This window comes from Schistocerca americana, chromosome 1 (genome assembly GCF_021461395.2).
Source record: "Schistocerca americana isolate TAMUIC-IGC-003095 chromosome 1, iqSchAmer2.1, whole genome shotgun sequence".
Taxonomy (NCBI): Eukaryota; Metazoa; Arthropoda; class Insecta; order Orthoptera; family Acrididae; genus Schistocerca; species Schistocerca americana.
The window spans coordinates 616,776,839-616,792,978 of NC_060119.1; the positions used below are offsets into that span (position 1 = coordinate 616,776,839).

The 16,140-nt window shown below is 39.1% G+C and overlaps 1 protein-coding gene across 1 annotated transcript in view; it reads left to right on the plus strand.

Annotated features, from left to right (window-relative positions):
• LOC124625417 (otoferlin-like) overlaps positions 1-16,140 on the plus strand; it is a 1,049,973-nt gene that overhangs the window by 929,113 nt on the left and 104,720 nt on the right. Inside the window, exons 25-28 of the mRNA XM_047149169.1 lie at positions 763-906; positions 10,262-10,510; positions 11,060-11,194; positions 11,744-12,015. Of these exons, the coding sequence (XP_047005125.1) occupies positions 763-906; positions 10,262-10,510; positions 11,060-11,194; positions 11,744-12,015 (800 nt within the window). The remainder of the gene's footprint in view (positions 1-762; positions 907-10,261; positions 10,511-11,059; positions 11,195-11,743; positions 12,016-16,140) is intronic.

Below are 16,140 nucleotides of genomic sequence, written 5' to 3' on the forward strand. Positions count from 1 at the left end.
CTAAATTGGTGTTGGTGCTTTGAACCTCCTTTAAACCTCTTTGCTTTCCTACATAGTTCTTTACATCTATTTCCATCAAGTCTTGCTGGGTTTCCTCCATTATGTTTCTTACAAATCTTCTCTTTGCTTTCTTCAGTGTGGCCTATTACTGCTGTTGTATTTCTTTGGACTTCGATTTTTCTTCTTCCTGCATACTACTTGTTACTTATAGTACATTTGTGTGCTGTCTCTCTCAGATAGCTTCTTCACATCCCTCATCAAATCACCCTTGTTTACCCTTAATTTAATTTGGAATTACTTCTTGGGTTTTTTTTTTTTTTTTTTTTTTTTTTAATTGCATCTGCGACCACCTTCCAATTTTGACCTATCTCTGTGTTTCCATTCTCATCAATCACCAATTCTTCAAAATGGTTGATCAGTTTGATCTTGAAAGTACCTCTTATATTATCTTTGTTCAGGCTTTCCTGAGCATATTGAGTGAAGTTTTGCATTCCTTTGCATTTCCTGCTGGATCTCGAGACTGTTGTCATCAATATTCTGACAAGATAGTGGCCCACTCTACATCCAGCACCTCATGCTCTCTTGACATTTTGACTCCTCTTCTTTCATACATTCATTATAGTGTAACACTAGATGTGATAACTAAGATATGTTTATGAATTGAAAGTTGTTCATCGTTACAATTAAATTATGGTGTATCTCCAAGGTTACTTGATTAATTGTTATTGTATTACAAAATCCAAATAAACATTTTATTTACAGGGTACAGGCCATATACCATCAAAAAAGGACCTGAAAACAGAGGCAAACAGAAAAAGAAAACAAAGTATTGATGAAGCAGATAATGATGAAAGCAATCGTGACTGGTGGACCAAATATTTTGCCTCTGTGGAAGCCATGATAGAGGTATAAACTCTTCACTAATCTTATTTTAAGAGATAAATAAATCAATGAAAGACAGTGGCAGTGGTGGTGTGTGTTTGTGTGTGTCTGTGTGTGTGTGTGTGTGTGTGTGTGTGTGTGTGTGTGTGTGAAATTAATTTCATATTATATTCGGGAGTCATTGAAACTTCTAACTTATTGTTGTTTCCCAGCATGTATTTCTGCTTTGCAAAGCCAGTTAATGTTATCTCTAAATCTGAGGTGACATATATGAACTTGCCCTAACTTCCCATTGTGAGACTTCTGCAAAATTCCAATTTTGACCATGTTTCTTGACTATGCTATATTACTACTGCAAGCATTAAAAAGACGATGCTGCACAATCACTTACAGCTATTTTGCCTGCAAAAGGCAAAACCCTGTGTTTAACTTTAGTGAAGCACACCTAGTGTCCACAAATCAGGCCTTCCTAGTTCTGCAATTAGTAGGCAGGACTTACCTACCAATCACCACAGATAAACTTACTGAACTAAAGAGGCAAACTGTGCAACAGAAGAAAGTAAAATTGTATTAAGAATAAATTTATAAACAATTTATAATCATAGTTGGATGTGTGGCCTCAAAAAACAATGACAGCATGTCCATTATTACATCTAATTAACAGACAAAGAGTTGTTCTGTACTCCACAACTGAATTTGATGTTTAGATGTTACATGAATTACATGTTACATAAATTAGATTTTACGCATATATGGTTCAGGTGTGCACTACACATCAGAGGCTTGTACCATGGTAGCTGATTGTGCATGAGGTGCACACACAGATTTTTTTAGATTTGGCTATTCTTCATACCATCTAGATAACAATAGCTGTAGGAAACACAGAGGTATTGGTGTAAGATCCAAAGAAACACACTCCACAGCTAACAGTTTTGAAATCCTAATGGTTAACTGCCAAAGCATTCACAACAAAGCACCAGAGTTTTAAGCTTCCCTAAAAGGCAGTGAAGTTCAAATAATATATGTACTCAAAGCTGGTTAAAACTGAAAGTTGATTATACTGAGATTTTTGGGAAAAATTTAAGCATACACCAAAAGGATACACTAATGGGAAATGGAGGTGGTGTATTTGTTGCAGTAGGCAACTAAATCAAATTCATCAAAATAGAAATTGAAGCTGTGTATGAGACTGTTTGAGCAAGACTCAGTATTGAGGGTCCGCATAAAATTATAACTGGATCTTCTATCAACCACCACTGCCACCTCTGCTTTGCAAAGCCTGTTGATATTATCTCTGAAACTGAGCTGATATATTAACTTGCCCTAACTTCCCCTTTTGAGCTTTAGAAAAATATCAGTTGGCTCATTCGAAAGTCTCTTAAGCATAATATCATACTATAATCATCAGAAGAGACTTCACCCATCAACAACCATTAGGGGTACATTTTGTTGGTGGTAGACATGACAAGACACAATACTTGACCATGAGACAGCAGTAGCAACAAAGAATACCAAAATACAAAGGCTAACTAAAACAAGAAGAAAGATCTGTACGTTCAGTAATGTAATGGATAAATAAAAAATCTGCTCACCAAGTGGTGGCAGAAGAAAATGTATATAAAGCTTAAGTAAATGGCAAGCTTTTGGAGCTGGTGGCTCCATCTCCTAGCAGAAGGTTACATGAAAATGGATAGGACTGGTGAGGTTTAGGAAAAGAAGGGAGTTCAAAAAAGTTGCCCAGAAAGCAGTTGAGGGAAGACTCAGTACGTGGCCTGAGAAGGAAAGACTAGTTCAGTAAATTAGACAGAAAAGCAGTAGTATCATAACTGAATGAGGAACTTGAAACTTTTAGCTCAACACAGAAACATGTAGAGGAACTATGGCTCAAATTCCAAAGACCAACAAATTGCCTGTTTGCTTCTGTCTTAGGTTCTTCAATCAGCATTTGTTTAATGATTTTTCTAATGTTTCACCTGCATGAGAGAGTGGTTGGCATTGTAAAAGCTTCACCCTCCATTGCTCATGGTTAACTGGAGCTGAGCTCACAGCTGTAGATGTACCTGGCACTCCAGGCCAAGCGTATGGCCATTACCACTGCATTTCTCTCATTGATACCTGCAACAGTTGTTCACTGCAGCACAGCAACCAGGGATCCATTCTGCTTGAGGCTTCCTTCTTTCTTTTTGAAGCTGTTGTCACGTTTGTGCATTTCTATAGCTCCTCTGAACAAGTGGATGTGATAACTCCTCTCTACAATAAGAACTTCTGAGTCATCATATTTTACTAAGTGTTTACTCTTGCATAGGAAGCGCTCCACAACAGCTGATTGCTCCACCTGTCCCAACATGCAATGCCACTTATGTTCAGTGATCCTGGTGTTGATTGATTGTCCAGTCATTTCAACAATTTTTTCTTCCACATGTACATGATATACAGTATATTCCTGACTTTGCAGCCAGGTCCCATTCCTCCTTTGCCAATCTGAGACACTCTTTGAGCATCTCTGTCAGTTCAAAAATGGTCTTTACACTGAATATGCACTATATACAGCCAACTATGTACATCAGTCTGGAAATGTGTGGTAGAAAGGCTGCACCCAAATTTCTTTTTCTGATGTATCATTCTACTGAGTGTTAGATTCCGTGACACTTGTTATGTAACTGGAGAAGTACCCATTGCTCCTCAGAACTGTTTCTATGTGTTGTATCTCATGCCTGGGGTGCTGTGGCTCACATATTCATCTTGTTCACATTATAAGGGTATTAATCTTGTCTCTTTTCTGGCTCGAGTGGTGACTTCACACTTTGTACAGGTAATGGTCCATGTCTGTCAGTTTTAAACCCACAGTATGTTCCAGGTTCTCACCACTCCTCATGATCAGCACATCTAGAATAGGTAACTGTTGATCCTTTTATACCTCCAGGGTAAATTTTATGTTGGCATGGAGACTATTCAGATTTCTTAAGAAGTCATAAAGCTGTTCCTCACTATGGTTGCACACAATGAATGTACCATTGACACATCTGCACCACACCTTAGGTTTAAAAGATACCAAGTCCAGCACCTGTGCTTTGAAATGTTCCATGAAGAAGTTGGTCACTACTGGACTGAGTGGACTACCCATGACAATGCCTTCCTGCTGTTCACAGAAGTTGGCATTGCACATGAAATAGCCATGGTGAGATATATGTAAAAGCCTGATGATGTATTGCAGGAAAATGGAACTGATATACTGAGTGGCACTTTGATAAACAAAGAAACAACATCGAAACTGACCAGAATGTCATTTAGTCCAAGTTTTACTTTTGTCAACTTCTCAATGAAATATCCTGAGTCCTATATGTGTGTGTCAGTCTTTCCCATGTGCGGCTGGAGCAAAGAGGCCAATTGTTTTGCCATTTCATACATCGATGAGCCTGGAGAACTAACAGTCAGTCTTAATGTAACATTATTTTTACGGATTTTTGGTAATCCCTACAAACAAGGTGTTCAGCCTTCAATGTTGCTCAGTGTCCTCTGTATCTATGCTAAGAGATCTGCTTCACTGGATCTATGCTTAGTATTTGGTTCACAGAATGCAGAGGAGCGACACACTGGAACAAGAAATGTTGGTTACAGCCTTTTTGCCATACAGCCCCAGTGTGGCTGACATAATCGGCCAAATATTGTGCAGTTACAGCAGAAAGACTATTTATCAACTGACAAAGAAGGTCAAAGACTGTCTCAAATCAGGAAAGGAGAAAATGGACCTACTTGCAGTATTGGGAATATACAGTATACCATGTACATGTGGAAAAGAGTATGTTGGAATGACTGCACAACAACCAACACTGGGATCATCCAGTGTTAGTGGTGTTGTAGGATGGGACAGGTGGAGAAATTGGCTGTGGCAAAGAATATGCTTTGTGAGACCATCCACCTAGTAAAATTCACCAACACAGAAGTTCTCACTGTAGAACAGTGCTATCACACCCATTTCTTCAGGGAAGCAGTAGAAATACAAAAATATGACAATAGCTTCAACAAGAAAGCAGAAAGCTTCAAGGTGAATGAGACCTTGTTTCCCATGCTGGAGCAAACAACTGTTGCAGGTATAAAGGGAAGAACTGCAGCAGTAATGGCCACAGAAAGGCCCTTGGACATTGGCACACCAGGTACATATAGTCTGTAGCTGAGAGCTCTGATCCAGTCCACCACCGGCAATGGAAGGTGAAGGTTTGACAATGCCAGCTACCCATGCTGGGGGAAACACACACACACACACACACACACACACACACACACACACACACACACATCAAACAAGCATCAATCAGACAATTGTAAAGTAACTTCCAGAGAAACCGAGACTACTGAAAAATGAATGTAAAACAAAGCATAGGGCTAAATGAAACATGCTTGGCTGTCAAGAGAGTGATGCATGAAGCCTCCAATGATTACCATAGCAGGGTTTATTAGTAGTGAGAATGCAGCAGTTTTATCTTGGATGGAGAATCATTGTCAAATGTAGAGGTAACCATGGGTGTACCCCAGGGAAGTGTTTTGGGTCCCTTTCTGTTGATGTTATATACGAGGGCAGTTCAATAAGTAATGCAACACATTTTTTTTCTCAGCCAGTTTTGGTTGAAAAAACCGGAAATTTCTTGTGGAATATTTTCAAACATTCCCGCTTCGTCTCGTATAGTTTCATTGACTTCCGACAGGTGGCAGCGCTGTACGGAGCTGTTAAAATGGCGTCTGTAACGGATGTGCGTTGCAAACAATGGGCAGTGATCGAGTTTCTTTTGGCGGAAAACCAGGGCATCTCAGATATTCATAGGCGCTTGCAGAATGTCTACGGTGATCTGGCAGTGGACAAAAGCACGGTGAGTCGTTGGGCAAAGCGTGTGTTATCATCGCCGCAAGGTCAAGCAAGACTGTCTGATCTCCCGCGTGCGGGCCGGCCGTGCACAGCTGTGACTCCTGCAATGGCGGAGCGTGCGAACACACTCCTTCGAGATGATCGACGGATCACCATCAAACAACTCAGTGCTCAACTTGACATCTCTGTTGGTAGTGCTGTCACAATTGTTCACCAGTTGGGATATTCAAAGGTTTGTTCCCGCTGGGTCCCTCGTTGTCTAACCGAACACCATAAAGAGCAAAGGAGAACCATCTGTGCGGAATTGCTTGCTCGTCATGTGGCTGAGGGTGACAATTTCTTGTCAAAGATTGTTATAGGCGATGAAACATGGGTTCATCACTTCGAACCTGAAACAAAACGGCAATCAATGGAGTGGCGCCACACCCACTCCCCTACCAAGAAAAAGTTTAAAGCCATACCCTCAGCCGGTAAAGTCATGGTTACAGTCTTCTGGGACGCTGAAGGGGTTATTCTGTTCGATGTCCTTCCCCACGGTCAAACGATCAACTCTGAAGTGTATTGTGCTACTTTTCAGAAACTGAAGAAACGACTTCAGCATGTTCGTAGGCACAAAAATCTGAACGAACTTCTCCTTCTTCATGACAACGCAAGACCTCACACAAGTCTTCGCACCCGAGAGGAGCTCACAAAACTTCAGTGGACTGTTCTTCCTCATGCACCCTACAGCCCCGATCTCGCACCGTCGTATTTCCATATGTTTGGCCCAATGAAGGACGCAATCCGTGGGAGGCACTACGCGGATGATGAAGAAGTTATTGATGCAGTACGACGTTGGCTCCGACATCGACCAGTGGAATGGTACCGTGCAGGCATACAGGCCCTCATTTCAAGGTGGCGTAAGGCCGCAGCATTGAATGGAGATTACGTAGAAAAATAGTGTTGTGTAGCTAAAAGATTGGGGAATAACCTGGTGTATTTCAATGCTGAATAAAACAACCCCTATTTCAGAAAAAAAATGTGTTGCATTACTTATTGAACTGCCCTCGTACTAATGATCTTGCAGACAACATAATAGTAACCTCAAACTTTTTGTAGATGATGCAGTTATCTGTAATGATGTTCAACGTGAAAGGAACTGCACAAATATTCAGTCAGATCTTTATGAGATATCAAAGTGGTGCAAAGATTGAAAACTGGTTTCAAATCTTGAGAAATGTAAAATTGTGCCCTTCACAGAACAATAAAACATACTATCCTATGGCTATAATATCAGTGAGTCACAACTGGAATTGGTAAACTCGTACAAATACCTGGGTGTAGCACTTTGTAATTATTTGAAATGGAAGTATGACAGAGGCTTAGTCATGGGTAAAGAAGGTAGCAGTCTTCAGGTTACTAGTAGATTACTAAGGAAATGCAGTCAGGAGATTGCTTACAAATCAGCAGTGTGGTCCATCCTAGAATATTACTCAAGGGTGTGAGACCTGTTACAGACAGGTCTGATGGGGGATATGGAAAATATATACAGAAGGGTAGCATGGATAGCCATAAGTTTGTTTGGCCTGTTGCAAAGTGTCATAGACTTCAAAAGAACTGAACTAATATAATCTTGAAGATAGACATAAACTGTCATGAGAAAGCCTACTTCCAAAGTTCCAGGAACCACATTTGTATGATAACTCTAGGAATGTACTACAAACCCCTACATATCACTCCCATAGGGATCATGAGGACGAGATCAGACTAATTACAGCATGCACAGATGCATTTAAACAGTTATTCTTGCTGTGCTTCATACATAAATATAATGGAAGAAAACCATAATAACTGGTACAACAGGTGTGCCCTGTGCATGCACTCCACAGTGTTTTGCAGAGTGTGGGTGTTAATGTACAGTATAAATTCTGCCTCAGCCCATATCAAAATACAGGACATTGTCTGGCAAGTTCATTTCCGCTTTGTCTTAACTGTGGTATCTCAAGAACATAATTTTTACTTGGGGAAAAGTAAGAAAGAAGATCAATAAAATAATGAAAATGTAATGTTAGTGGTGAAACACAAGCTGGTAAAACTTTGGTATCAAACAAAGAAGGATATTCAAAAGTAAAATAGTAAAGAGAAAGACAAAGCACCATTATTGAAGCATGAACAAGCAACTGAAGGAAATGATGAATCCTAAAAAAATCACATTTGATATTATTAGACGATGATGCAATTATAGCATAACAAAGTAGTTGCTGTATTGTAGCAAATATTCTGCAAAACAATCAAATTTTGACATCATGAGTATTCATTTGAAGTCAAATGTCTGCATTCTGTGATATGCTTAAGAATGCCTTTACTTCATGGTGTAATGTGTTCATTACATAGCTCACAACATCAGTGTTTATTGGAATGCCAACCAATTTTGATTAACATGATTTTTCAATTTCTCATGGCATATTAATTAAATGAACAGTCTGTAGGTGTACTGGTATGCAGTGGACACAGTATTTCGGCAGTCAGATATGTCACCATTATCAGGTGCGCTGACAAGTTGACCACCTGGGGGCACATGGTTTGACTTCCACATATTTTCTTTTTAACAGAGAATACTGTGAACAGAAGGAGAGTGTTCCAATGGGTAGCCCACTCTAACCTGTGGGTGCCTGTCTCTATATGGAGCACATTGAGGAAGGAACCCTAAAGTCATACAAATGGAAACCTGTTTTTTTCTATTATGTGGATGACACATTCATCATCTGGCTCCATAGCAGTCTCTATGGAGACTGAGACAGAGGGAAGACCATTTCTGAATGTCATGTTCAAGAAAAGAACAGATGGCACCCTGAGCCATTGTGTATACCAGGAAGCAATGCACACTGACCAGTATCCACCTCCATCCTGCACAGCGAAGTGGGATGCTCAAAATGCTAATAGACAGGGCACACATCTTTGCAGATTCAGAGATTCTCACCCAGTAACTGGAACATCTCAGAACTGTATTCTGAAAAAACGATTAATCAGAATGGCAGATCAGGCACTGTCTGTGCCCTGTCACTGCAGTGCAACCTGAGGAGGTAGAAGAAGTTACGGAGAAAGAGGCAGCCACAGCCTTTTTACAATACAGTGGTGTGCTTTGGAGAAAAAATTGGCACATCCTGAAAAAGCACTGGGTACAAACTTTTTTCTGTATGCCCAGTAAAACATGGGCATTATTGCAGAATATTGAAGCTGGCCTAGGATTATTGAAGGCCTGAATATACCAGATTCATGCCATTAGTGGAAGATTTATATTGGACAAACACTGCTGCTGAGAACACCAATGGCACAGTTGACTAATATATTCTAACAAGTCAGCAGTCACAGAGCACTGTTTATCCAAGACTCTTGCAATGGAATATTAATGCACTGGGATTTTAGCACAAATGTTAAAATTCTAGAACAGCATTGTTTGAAAAGTCATCAAAATACACACCAGCGATTCTCTTATCAACTAGGACTGCTGCTGCCTCAGAAAGGCTTGGGAACCAACACTGTGTCTGATTAAAAATACATCAGTAAACACAACAAACTGGTGGACAGGGCAGACAGAGTGCCTACATCCATGCTGACACATCGAGCAGATACATTCACCAACACAATTGCATCTTTGACTATCAACACTTGCACTATGGCACAAGCCACATGTGGGGCATCCTGCAGAAGAAAGAAATTTGTCAGCCGTGCGTCCCTAGAAGGTCAATTCATCAGCACACTGGATGATGATGACATGTCTGATCACCAGAATATTGTATTCACTGGACACTATGTAATGACAGTACACCCATGGACTATTCAATTTTGGCTGAACTTCAAAAATTTATTACTGATGGAAGCATGGCCACAATTAAATTCTGTAAACCAATTGTAAATAGTCCATTCTGGAGATAATTGATTACCAAAAGTTTACCAAAGTGGCAGGAGGCATTATTGTTGAGTTTGACCTTTACAAAAATTATGAAAAATTATCCAATTAAAATCTTCTTGTGGAATTTCTGTTTTTTCTTATACCTTTTTTTTAAACACTCTCCGTAAAAAAATAACCTGGCCAATTTTTGGGCTGCTATTGCTAAAACAATAACAAATGTTCAAGTTGAAAGCAGTAGTAAAGTCACATCTCAGTAGTGCCTTCTAGTAGTTCTGTGTAAAACCTTAAAATGCGATGTTTAGCTTTATCTATTTATTTTCGTCACTGTTCTTGCATTTGTTCATACTGTTGAAATGAATGGACAGATATGTACAGTTTCTTTGACTTAAATGTTATGATCTAATTACTTTCAATGTATTTAAAAATATTAATTTGTTACAATAAACTATTCGGGTTGGTAATTAATTTTTTTAACCATCAGTATTTGTTGTATTTTTTTAGATAGTGTATACCCATTGAATCAGATGCTACTTTATATTATTTTTAACTTTAAATCTTTAATTTATATGTTGATTATCAGTTATTGTTTGTATCAACAATTATGATGTTGTAAATAATCTGTCCAGGAAAGTAAAGAACATCGTAAAGAGGTTGCACAGATGCACAGTCAGCAAAATGGATCTTTGCCAATATACTTTGAGGAAAATAGTGGGTTTCAGCCATCTAATAGAGATATTTCATGGACTGGCAGTGATAGAAGCACTGAAAAAAAGAAACACACATTGAAAGGAACATCAACAGCTGCAAAATTTGTGGCTCGTCTCAGCCCTAAAAGTATGAGAAGGAGAAGTGAGCTTCAAACTGCAATAATGAAGGCAAGAATTATATTTTTTTATCACCAACCCATGTAATTGTTTTTTCATGTCTGATTAAAAATAGCCCATAATATCAAATATTTATTTTGCAAACTCAAGCTGTAACAATATTTTGCAATACAGATAACCATAAATATTGCAAGGCCATTGCAAAGTCTTCACTCTGTTATTTACTTTTCAGTGTATTTATTCTTTAATGATAATTATGATTAACAGTAACAATGTAAGATAAATAAAACAAGTGTAATTCAAAACATTACTATCAAACAATGGAAAATCCAGGATGGAATCTAACAATGCCAGAGAAGGAAAGTTGCTACTCACCATATAGCAGAGATGCCGAGTCGCGATAGGCACAATAAAAAGATTCACACAATTAAAGCATTCGGCAATTAAGGCCTTTGTCAGCAGTAGACACACACACATGCACACACACACACACACACACACACACACACACACACACACACACAAATGTATATATGCACACAAACCTGTGACGGTGCTACATATGTTGTAACAACAGCTTTTATTGATTTTTCTTGGCAGATCTATCCAAATGAACTTGAAATGCAGCCAGAGTACAATGGTTTTAAAGAATGGCTTCTCACATTTGACCTGTACAGAGGAAAAAAAACTGGTGATGACACAGAAGATGAAAGCCGCGTTGTTGGAACATTCAAAGTAAGAACCATCAATACTAAAATTTAAGAATTACATAACAGAAAAAGAAAACATTGTAAATAGTTAAAATGAGTTGCAGATAGATAATAAAATAAGACTTTAGTCACTGTGAATGAAAAAAAACATGTAACTGTACATTTAAGATCTTAACTTTAAAAAATTGGAAAAAAATGTGTACCGTAATTGTAGTCTGACCTGTTTCTCCCTGGACATCCTGTGTAGCTCTAACTCTTAACTCTCTCCAGTGTCTAATCAGTGTCTCAGGATTCATGACTGGTTTTCTAATAGTTATTGATAATATAACTCAGTGAAGGCTTTCACAGCTGATACTTCTGTTAACAATTGTGGTCAAAAGAGCGTGGCCAGTGCACAAAGATATTTGCTGACTTTTCATCTCTATTTGCAGAGGACATCTTCAAAGATGAAACACTGGTAGCTTCAATTATTGTTGTTTCATCTTGGAAGATGTCTTGGCTGGGAAGTTTTAAAGAAAAATGGTTGATATTAATTGAGAGGAATGAAACTAAGAATAAGTGTATTATTTTACAGGGAGCTATCAAAGTTTACAAGTGGCCATTGCCAAAAGACATTGAAGATCATACAATAATGGGGTTTGATCCACAGTATGGATTTTTCCAAGGTCTTCCATCAAATGACCCAATACATGTACTTGTCCGTGTTTACATTGTGAAAGCTACAGATCTTCATCCAATGGACCTAAATGGGAAAGCAGATCCATACATTGTTCTTCAGCTCGGGAATAAGAGAATCAGTGATAAGGAAAACTACATATCCAAACAGCTGAACCCTGTTTTTGGGAAGTAAGTATCAATCACAGTAAAACTTTTTTTGATGATTATTTGTGCTCAGTTACCCAACAAGTGTGTTTCTATAATTAATACATTATTGATGAATGAAGCAGGAAATAGTTAACTGCTAAAATGTAAAAACAATAAAATAAAATAATGTTTCTCCCAGTAATAACAATTACCTTTGTAGTTTCATACTAATTATTTTTAAATCTTCTGAAAACAGAAAACATTACTATCTTAACTTGGCAATTATCAATGTACAACAGTACAGCTAGTATTTTGATGATTCTGTTGCAGTACAACTTTTAATTACTGATAACTCAGAAATATAGCATTTTATTTAGCTCAGTTTGAGTGCTGTTTTTTTGTACCTGTAAATGAGAACTTGAAGTAGTATTATAGTGATGCACTACTATGCATTCATTCCCATTACCTATCTGCTCTAGCAGACAATCTCATGCTGCAGCAGACAATGCATTGCCCAGCAACAAATGCAACATGAACTGTATGCATTTGAGGACAAGAGTTTCCTTGCCACATGCCTCTTCGCTGCAGTGCATATGTGGTTTTTGCTAACATGTGCTACACGAAGCATCCCCAACTCCCAACACTTCCTGCAACAACACCGAGCTGTCAAAATGACAAATGCAGTAACATAGTGTTTCTTTTGTGTTGAATTTATGTACAAGTTATTTCATTATCAGAACCGAACAGCTTGCAATAGTGCTATCAGATAGGCACAGGACCCAGGAAGGCATCAGTGGTGAGTTGTTTTTGTGTTTCTATAAAGTGAATAGCATTGCAGGATTCCATGACATCTACAGAGAAGTAGTAGGCGAGATTGATACCATACTTCAAGAAAACATTGTTCAGCTCCCGCCTTGTGGTCTCATGTCCTGAGTGTAGAGTATCCACTTCACGCAACCAGTTAAATTATAGCAAGTGTGACAAGATCTTCTTGTGAACTATGTACAAACCACTGTGGCACCACAGGTGTGGCCTACAAAGACTGAAATTCCCAACTGTGTTAGATTAGCTTCATCCATGATCCTCAAGGTCATTTATTTGCATTTTGTATTTGCATTAGTCACCATGCTAAATTAGGTCCATTTAAGGTACCTCAAGTTCATTTATTGTGTATTGTATTTTGCTTTTATCACTATTTTAGATTAGCTCACCCACTGTACCTCAAGTTTATTTGTACTGCAATTGTATTTTGTTTTAATCACCATGTTAGATTAGATACACTTACAGTACCACCAAGTTCATTTACTTTTATTTGCATATTTCCTTGATCACAGTGTTAGATTAGTCCCATTCACCATACTTCAAGAACATTAACAATTTTTCTGACATTGTCCTAAGAAAAAAAAAATGGATAAATTGATTCCCCAAACATGGAAGTGGGTACCCCTTGTGCATACTTGTAATACTTTCATAAGTGATGGGGACTTGGTTGAGAGTTTTTGGTCATAGGCCCTCCAGGCCTAGTTCCACACCGCAATGCAACTGGCCACCCCAAGTGGCTGCTGATGTCTCATTCCTCACCCACTTGGAGGCAGGAGAATACGTCCTGGAGGTACCAGGAGGTACTCATAACGGGCTGCATGTGTGCACACTGAGTGACTGCCAATGAAACATTCCCCCCCCCCCCCCCCCCACTGGAGTAGGGCTCACCACACTAGGCTGCATGCATAGTGGAGTGCACTACTCTACCATTCCAGTGCTAATGTAGTGAGTGAAGTGCCACCTCACAGTTGAGTTTGTCCTGGCTTACCACTATGTTCAGTTTTGCCCAGGCCAGTAACCCTCATCTATGAGCCCTTGTGATCTATAATTGCATATGGCCAGGTTCTGCACTTGTCTCAGCCACTACACGCCACTTGCAAGGACTGTCACCTCCCTGGTGCACACCCCCTCTCTCATTCCCCAGCTGGCCTGTGCCGCCGCCGCCCACTGGCTGCAGTTCACTTCTATGGAGGCAAAATTCCCAGGCTTCTTGATTAGCAGCAACTCTACACAATATGCCTTAACAGCTATGTAGTTTGAGTCTTTGGTTGCTGCAGAACCATGTGACATCATCTTGAGCCTGCCACAGTCAGGCAGATTTGGTACCCTGAAACAGCAGCTGACACTGCAGCTGGTCACAATGCAAATTCAGCCCACATGTGCACTATTTTCATCAGTGGAATGTGGTGATATGTGGCCCTTGCAACTCCTCCAGCACCTCTGCACACTTACTGAGTTTACAGTCATTCCTGGTATGCTGCTGCTTATAAACTGGTTCATGCATCTGTCTGCCACAGTCTGCCCAGTGTTAGCCATGCACAACTAAGGTGCGCATCATATATCTTGGCGGCCGAGTTTAGGTTCGTTCTGCGCATTTGACGTCACAAATCACAGTCAGCCAATGAACAGAGAACGACGTTGCCAGATCTCGACTGCAGTGCAGAGCACGGACGAGTGTCTTCAATTTTAGAAACGTTCAGTCATAAATGAAGTAATTGAACAAAAGCAATGTCTTGATAGCAGACTTTCTTTTATAGAAAGTTTAGAAAAAGCATTCTTTACACCAGTTGCTTCATATTCTATTAATTAATTAAACCAAACAAACAATAAGCCTCCTAATTCAGGCGATAGCAAGGAAAGGTGTTTGTATCAGTCTCACGAACCGCTTTTTCGCAATAAAGAACAGCGGTAATTGTTTATTTCCTATTGTACTTCGACGAAGCGTGAGTAATTCATAGTCATCCCAATAGTGTTTGTCGGTATTTTGCAGACGTTTAGAGTGCTCCAGGAGATGCGAGAAATGAGTAGCTGCGTTGGCGTAATGGTTAAGGTGTTGGGCTGCTAATCGGAAGATTCTGTGCTCAAGGCTTGTTGCATACTAAATATATTATTTATTTAAAAACAATAGCGAAGTGTCTTACTTAATGAATTTTATTCGTTTGAATGTAATGTTTTGAAATTTCCTGTGCTTCATTATAATCATAATAAGTTTTCAGTTTTTGTAATTTTCTCCTCCAATATTTCTTTTCACAGCAATTAAAAACAATGAAAAGGCACACATACAAAATTCATGTTATCCGTTTTGTTTGTATATCGCCTCTTCCGCAGTCACTGTTTTACTATTCATATTGAGATATATTCTTTTGCGGCAGTATTAAAAGTATTATTTAGAGCAGAATTTCGGCTCGTACGTTGACAAGCTATTTGATTGTCTGACGGAATTCTTTGCTTCGCTGCTTTGGCAACATCATATTCAATGGTTTCGTCGACTGATCTATGTTTTGGCAAGTATTTGCTGTCCGTTGTGACAAAAACAAAATGTTTGCGCACTGCACCTCACTGGCAATATATTTTAGTTTTATGTTTTATTACTTCCAAAATTCAGTTTTGTGCACTTCGCCAACTTCGTTTTAATCAGAACGTTTTAGAAAAAAGCGAAATGACTCTGGTATAAAGAAAGTTTTGTTACAGTTGCTAAAGATAGAATATTTCCCAATTTATAAACACTGTTTATGTTATAAAGGGTGTTCATTTTATGGGGACATTGAAATCTCTTGAAAACGACACACAGAGCCAAAAGAAATTCTAATGAAAATTAGTTCCTCCCGGAAGGGGACATCCAATTATAACAAATTTGACTACAAATTCGTCGAATTTGGTATCATTGGATGTCCCCCTCTGAGACAAAAAAAATTTAGTTATAAATTTGTTTGATCCGATGTGTAGATTTGCGGATATTTCAATGTCTCCAATTAAAATGAACACTCTGTATAGTTGGAACCATGAACGACTGCGGTCGATTTAAGGCTCATTCTACGCACCTGACGTCACGCATCCGCTGACAGCCAATGAGTGTTCAGTAGTTTTCTGAACGGTCTGCTGGGAATGTCTTGGCGAGTGCGAGTGTTAAATGTGATTGTAGTTATTCTTTGGTGAATTTTTATCGCATTTGTTGCAATTTGTCATGGCTGATAATGGTGGTAAGCGACAAACTCTCCATAAACAGGCGAGGGACATAATTTACCGGATTCACGCTTTTTTCAAGCGCGAAGCAGAAAGCGGTGGACCTATCACGGATGTCGCCAGATCTCAGGAACGCACTGCAGAAGCGACAGGCGTTAGCTT